The following is a 7,249-nucleotide window of genomic DNA, read 5'->3' on the forward strand; positions in this document are numbered from 1 at the left end:
CTCAGTCACACAAGTGTCAATGTATAGTTCAGCTGAAGTCAATTGGTTAATGAGGAGTCAAACCAGTCCATATCTTCCTCCACCAAATACAACCCACAATGGAATTTACTGCGTGTACACCTACACCATGACTGGTAAGAAATGTCATTATTATTATCTTTTGAGCATCTTTGTGCATGTAGCAGTGAAATTCCATAGAAACATAACAGCCATACTGGATCAGACCAAAGGTCCATCTAGCCCAGTGTCCTGTCTTCTGACAGTGGCCAATGCCAGGTGCCTCAGAGGGAATGAACAGAACAGGTAATCATCAAGTGATCCATCCCCTGTTGCCCATTCCCAGCTTCTGGCAAACAGAGGCTAGGGACACCATCCTGCCCATCCTGGCTAATAGCTGTTGATGGACCTATCCTTCATGAATTTATCTAGTTCTTTTTTAAATCCTGCTATAGTCTGGCCTTCACACCATCCTCTGGCAAGGAGTTCCACAGGTTAACTTAGTATTTATCCCTAGGAGATGCATTTTCTCATTTCGAGGCTCTTTGAATCTGAGTCAAAAGTAATCATAGAATCAGTTACAGTCCACACCACCTACAAGTGTTATTACCTCTAGGAGGATTTGTAACAGGGAGGAAAAATAATGCACGTGGTTACAAAGAATGGCTGTAAAACATACACTGACTCCAATAGGACAATGACACTTTAGTGATACCAAACTTTTTCACTGGGGCTGCCTCATATTAGGCCCTAAATCTATATTTAGGCACCTATATAAAAGGGGCACTGAGCATCACTTGTGCCCTTTGAGGTCATTTTGATTAGGAAGAGAAAATCAAAGACCAGGAATAAACTCTATAGCATTGATTACTTGCATACATTGATAGATTATTTGCCTCCCTTCTAAACTAAACACTCCCAATCTATATATCTCTTATTTTATAGAAGATTTGACCCACTGGATGGTTTCATACATATTAAAACAGAGTAGGGTGACCAGAGGGGAAGTGTGAAAAATTGGGATGGGGGTGGGGGGTAATAAGTGCCTATATAAGAGAAAGCCCCCAAAATTGGGACTGTCCCTATAAAATCGGGACATCTGGTCACCCTAACACAGAGTACACAATATTTCTGTAGCTGGAACATGTCCTATCTGTAATGGAAAGCATGTGGGGAATACAAAGAGAACATTCCCTAGGAGTGTCCTTCGATGTATTTCAGCTTTCCTATGTTTATACACTGTTTCCCAGGAACAATCACAGGGATTATGAGGGATCTGTACTCAGTACTTTATTGGCCAGTGATTAATTTTAATCTTTATTTTTTTTTCACCAGCAGAGGAGAGCGTTTCTGGAATAAATGGCAGAGAGAAACCACACCATGGTGACCGAGTTCATTTTCGTAGGATTCACAGATCATCCAGATCTACAGATCCCCCTCTTTATGTTGTTCCTAGTGATGTATGTGGTCAGCCTGATGGGGAATCTTGGGATGATAGCGTTAATCATGGTTGAAACCCGACTTCATACCCCCATGTACTTTTTCCTAAGCCAGATGTCCATTGTAGATATTGGATATTCCACTGCCATAGCTCCCAGGATGCTAATGACCTTTGTAGCAGAGACTAGAACCATTCCTTTGATTGAGTGTGCGGCACAACTATTCTTCGTCTGTTTCTTTGTGACCAATGAATGTTGCCTCCTGGCTGTGATTGCGTATGACCGCTTCAAAGCTATCTGTAATCCTCTGCTATACAGAGCCATTATGTCCAAGAGACACTGTGTCCTGTTAGTGGCTGGTACATATGTATGTGGCTCTGTGAATTCAGTTGTGCAAACTCTATTTATATTTAGTCTGTCCTTCTGCAGCTCCAATGTTGTCAACCATTTCTTCTGTGATGTGCCCCCCATGCTGAAGCTGTCCTGCTCTGACACCCATGTCACTGACCTTGTACTTTTCACTTTCTCTACTGTAATTGGAATGACTACTTTCCTGGGTGTCCTAATCTCCTACATGTGCATCCTTCTGGCCATTCTCAGGATCCGTTCTGCCAAGGGGAGACGCAAAACCTTTTCCACCTGTGCCTCCCACCTGACAGTCGTCACTATGTTTTATGGGACGCTGATATGTATATATTTAAGACCCAGTTCTAGCTACGTGGTGGACCAAGACAAGGTTACCTCTGTGTTTTATGCCCTTGTGATCCCCATGTTGAATCCCCTGATCTACAGCCTGAGAAACAAGGAGGTAAATGATGCCTTTAAAAGGGTGATATACAGGAAGATTTTTTATTGGTCATTATAATCATTATATTTTAACCAATAAACAGTAGATGGAATAAGAGTGAGTTCTCTGTATCATTATCCTTATTTCTATGACTCAGCCACTCCATGTGATGTACAGAAAATCATATAATGGAACCCAGTCAAATACAATATTAGAAATTGCTGTTTTTAAGATCCATGAATGAGGGTCTGTGACACAATGCAGAATCAGCAAGATGCTCTGATATTTGGCTTAAAGGACAATTGCCGTTGCCTGTTATGTTTTAGGCCAGGTTGGAGTTCCGGTGAGAGGATGAGAAGATTGTATGTATCCTTCCTCGGTTCTGAGATTTCACCCAGTGGAGGGCACTGTTAAACATACTGAATCAAAGCAACCAGAACTGAGGTAACGATTATCAAAGCTCAGCTTAGGTCGATCGGCCATGTTCTCGGAATCTGTAATGATAAATTCCCCAGAAAAGTCCTCTCTGGTGAGCTTAGGGACTTAGTCTGAATAATGCAGAGTTGACCTTCATCATGCAGAGCTAGCCTGCACCAAATCAGAGTATCTTCTCTCACCGCTGCATCATGCCGACATGAAGAGGACATTGTTTTACTCCTGAGTTCTCAACAGAGGAGGTTGTTTCCAGTCATCACAACCAGCTGCCCTGTCTTCACGGCTAGATGGAAGGGGAGCATCCCAAAACGTAAGAGGGATCTCAAACCCTTTTTTCTGTTTAACATGGGGTCACAGGCTGGAGAATGTTGAGAACCACTGGTTTTACTCATTGAAAACTGTTGCTGTTTTATGTAGGGCTTTTGTTTATTTATCTTCTCTCCAACCTATGAAAGAGTTTCTCTGGCAATCCTGAAATTACACCTCTACTCCAATATAACAATGTCAGCGGAAGCCGAAAAATCTTACCGCGTTATAGGTGAAACCGCATTATATTGAACTTCCTTTGATCCGTCGAAGCATGCAGCCCTGCCCCCCCGGAGCACTGCTTTACCGCGTTATATCTGAATTCGTGTTATATCGGGTCGCATTATATCGGGGTAGAGGTGTATATCAATGGTCTGCTTTGTTTGGCTTTCTTTGGACTTTGTAAACAGTGAGACAGGTTCGTCCCTGAAGTAACTCCCTTGTCTTGAGAGAATGACATGGGGACAGATCAAGAATGAATGTAGTCCAATCAATTTATAATGATGTACGATTGTGATGTACTAGTACACATTATGAAGTACTAGTGTGATGGGGCTATCACTATTCATAGCACTAGCAAGCTTCCTACACACGGTGACATTTGAATATTCATACTGGATATGCTCTGGTTAGTCCAGGGAAGTTTTGTCTGAATCATCGATCACTTAAATCCACTTCTTGTGCTCCTAGGAATACTGCTTATGATTTTTCCATATATGTACAAAATGGAATGACGCTATAGTGCCATAACATAAAAGGACTATTTTCCTTTCAACACTTTAATACCAGTACAGGATTGGAAACCCCATCGTGCAATCAACAACTTCCCATGAGCAAATACACATTTTCAATGAGCAGTTAGACATCCAGTTCCCTGGACAACTCCCTGGAATGGGAGTTTGGTGCCTTTATATCCCCACTTAAACTCCTGCAGTCTGAACCAATATTGACTGAAGTCAATCGGAGTCTTTTCATTGGCTTCAATGAGCTTTGGATCTGTTCCTTGTTGGGCGTGGTTGAAAATTTTCCACCTAAACTTTCAGTTGATGGGGAAGAAATGGAACGGTTGCCTGGTAGGGGTATCTGGTCATCGGAAGAGGCTGATCATGAGGTCACCTGACAGAGAGTAAGATGTTTATAAAAGGGCAGAAGCTGCTCTATTTGGGCTCTACCTGGCCATGTTTGACCAGCTAGAACTGAGAGGAGCTGCATGTAGGAGCTAGATGAGGAGGGAGAGGAGCAGTCTGTCTGAACACAGACGGCTACCCAAGGGGACTCCCAAGGAAAGGATGAGCTGGTGAGGTCCATTGAAGTTAGGATGTGTGTCCTTTTCTAAATGGGCTTGTGCTTTATTGGTGGAGTATTAGCTCTACAGTGTTAGATTCTGGTTCAGAGTGTCCCTCTCTGTGTTACATTCTTTACACATACTGTGTGGCCCTGTGGGAGAGTTCAGCTGTAACCCACAAGGCTCACACTGTTCGGTGGCATTCTAGGACAGGGAGTGTTTAAGCTACGGCAGAGTCTGAACAGTCACCCCTGAGCCCAGGGACTAGCCAGCTAGATAGCAGGTTCTAGCTCTCCAGAAAGGGCGCTAGGCTGAGGGCCTGCACCCTGATTGTGTGCCTAGGAACCCAGAGACTGCAGCAGTGACTGGCTCCATTCAGTCTCTGGCAGCTTAAAACATCTGGGGATCCAAGCTGGGATTCCCCTCAACACAAGCTGGTGGGTATCCAGCAAGGGGAGCTGAAGGGGGTCTGTGACAAATGCTCCCTTTCAATAGTGATCTTTGCAGCCTCTTGGTCATTCCTGAACCTAGGAAACTGAATTTCCAAGATGAACAGGCCTGGATTCCATTTTTTGTTTTGTTTTGTTTTTGGAACAAGCCACAGAATACAGTTAAAACAAAGGAAATCAGAGCTATGACACAGAGAATTCACTATTTATTCACCACTTGTTTATTGATAAGCACAAATCCCAATAATTATATTAACTATGAACAAAACTTCTTGTTTATCATCTTCCTAAAGGCGTCCTTCACCTCCTTGTTCCTCAGGCTGTAGATCAGGGGGTTCAGCATGGGAATTATGAGTATATAAAACACAGAGATGATCTTGTCTGGGTCTGTGGTGTAGCCGGAACTGGGTCGTAAATACATGAAGATCACAGTCCCGTAGAAAATTGTGACGGCCGTCAGGTGGGAGGCGCAGGTGGAGAAGGTTTTGCATCTGCCCTTGGCAGAGTGGATCTTCAGGATGGCAATGAGGATGTACATGTAGGAGAATAGTACAATGAGAATAGTAGTCATGACCACTATACTGGACAAGGTGAAATGCACCATGTTAGCGATGTGGGTGTCGGAGCAGGACAGCTTAAGGACTGGGGGGATGTCACAGAAGAAATGGTTGATGACATTGGAGTCACAGAAGGACAGGGTAAATATAAATGGAGTCTGAACAACTGCATTCACAAAGCCGCATATGTACGAAGCAACCACTAGTAATACACAAAGTCTCTTTGACATGACGACGCTATAGAGCAAGGGGTTACAGATGGCTATGAAGCGATCATATGCCATTACCGCCAACAGGCAAGCTTCATTGGTCAGAAAGTTACAGACAAAGAAAAACTGTGCTGCGCACGCAGCGAGGGAAATGGGTTTGGCCTGAACCACAAAAGTCATCAGCAACCGAGGAGCAACAACCGAGGAATTACCAACATCGGCAAGAGACAAATTGCTGAGGAAATAGTACATGGGGGTGTGGAGTCGGGAGTTGAACCTGATCAACATGATCATCCCTAGATTCCCCGCCAAGGTGATAACATAGATCATTAGGAACGACACAAAGAGGGGGACCTGAAGCTCCGGATGGTCCATGAATCCCTGGAAAACGAAGTCTATAACCACGGTGTGATTTCCCTCCGCCATTTCTTCCAACCATGATCTCCTTTACAGGGGAAAAGTGAAATGTGCAATTAAACAGGAGCCAAGAAAAGACCAAGAGTGGATCCTCCACACTCATTCTGACTTCCCTCGTGAAATATTGCACCAACCCGAGGCAGTGGGAATACATCAGGGGACAATCCTAGGGAATACACTGTTTGCATTACGTTCACACTGTCCACTACATCTCAGGCTTTGTCATGCTGAGAATTAGCGCATACTGTGTATTAAAGTGCATCCAACCTGATAGCCTATACAGTCAGAGGCAACAAAGAAAGGTAATGTTCCGTATGAAAAGGAAAGTCAATGAATATACAGAGAGACAAGTGAATGGTCTAGAGTTCATTCACTAGCCCTGCTTTTCTGTTCCTGATCCCACGGCCATCATTGGGAGCTCTGGGACTCCTCCCCTTTGAAAACTAGACCTGGAAAGAAATTTCAATTGCAGTTTTTTTTCCAGGAGAAATGCAGATTCAGCAACACCAAAATCTTTTTAGTTTACATGACTTGTAAGTTTCAACATATCCTTCATTTTTTTAAATTAAACAATCATTTAAAAATGCTCAAAAGGAAAACAAAACTTTTTTTTTAACCTGAAACATTCTGTTTGACCCTGATTTTTTTTACTTTAACATTTGCTGAAAATTTCAAATAAATTCCATGACCCAAAATGATTTTTTTCTGACTTTTTGAAATTGTTACAAACCAAAAAATATGTTATTCACACAGCTCTATTGAAAACACAGGCCAGTTTAAATGCATTAACTAAATATGGATTTAGACCCCTAACAGTGGACATCTATAACAGAGATCTGTTATAAACCCACAGGGGTAACACATACTTTTTGCAGATGTGCATTATAACTATTTTCTCCCACACACTGCAAATCTTTCTACACGGCAGTGATGCTTTTAGCTGGCATAGACTAAAAGCCTTTTCCGTGTAGATTCAGCAGGGAATGTGCTATGGTATCAGGCAACCTAGTCTGCAAGCTGCTGGTCTTGGCTTATCCAGCACTAGGCACTGACAAGTTCTTGTCTGGGTGTAGACCTGGGCAGGTCTCAGGCACTGACAGAAAATGGAAGCACACAGGCAGAATTCAGGGAGAATGGTACCACTAGTGTTCCCGGGGTGATAGGGATGGGTTAGCTAGAGCGTGCAGAGAGCTGCATGGGCAACTGGCTTGAAGATAAACCAGAGCCTGGCCTCACATCCTGTTGTCTGATAGCACTGGTCAGCCTGAGTGGACAGAGACTGCACACTGGATAGAAAATGCTTCTGTGATTAAGCTCTCCCCGTAACTCTGATGCATTGATACAAGACAGCCATTGCCCCAGAACACG

General features: G+C 43.3%; 2 protein-coding genes across 2 annotated transcripts; one reads left to right on the forward strand and one right to left on the reverse strand.

Annotated features, from left to right (window-relative positions):
• The first annotated feature begins 15 nt into the window (after positions 1 to 15).
• LOC135980311 (olfactory receptor 5AR1-like) lies at positions 16 to 2,301 on the forward strand. Its single transcript, XM_065580342.1, has 2 exons — positions 16 to 134; positions 1,333 to 2,301. The coding sequence occupies exon 2, from the start codon at positions 1,357 to 1,359 to the stop codon at positions 2,299 to 2,301; it is 945 nt and encodes a 314-aa protein (XP_065436414.1). The 5' UTR covers positions 16 to 134; positions 1,333 to 1,356.
• Positions 2,302 to 4,954: 2,653 nt separating this feature from the next.
• LOC101950395 (olfactory receptor 5AR1-like) lies at positions 4,955 to 5,890 on the reverse strand. Its single transcript, XM_005315047.4, has one exon. The coding sequence runs from the start codon at positions 5,888 to 5,890 to the stop codon at positions 4,955 to 4,957; it is 936 nt and encodes a 311-aa protein (XP_005315104.4).
• Between the last annotated feature and the right edge of the window lie 1,359 nt (positions 5,891 to 7,249).

This window comes from Chrysemys picta, unplaced genomic scaffold, assembly GCF_011386835.1.
Source record: "Chrysemys picta bellii isolate R12L10 unplaced genomic scaffold, ASM1138683v2 scaf2610, whole genome shotgun sequence".
NCBI classification, from domain to species: domain Eukaryota; kingdom Metazoa; phylum Chordata; order Testudines; family Emydidae; genus Chrysemys; species Chrysemys picta.

Bases quoted from the DNA above. Each gene is read 5' to 3' on its own strand.
- LOC135980311 (XM_065580342.1), top strand. From the start codon at position 1,357: ATGGCAGAGAGAAACCACACCATGGTGACCGAGTTCATTTTCGTAGGA.
- LOC101950395 (XM_005315047.4), bottom strand. From the start codon at position 5,890: ATGGCGGAGGGAAATCACACCGTGGTTATAGACTTCGTTTTCCAGGGA.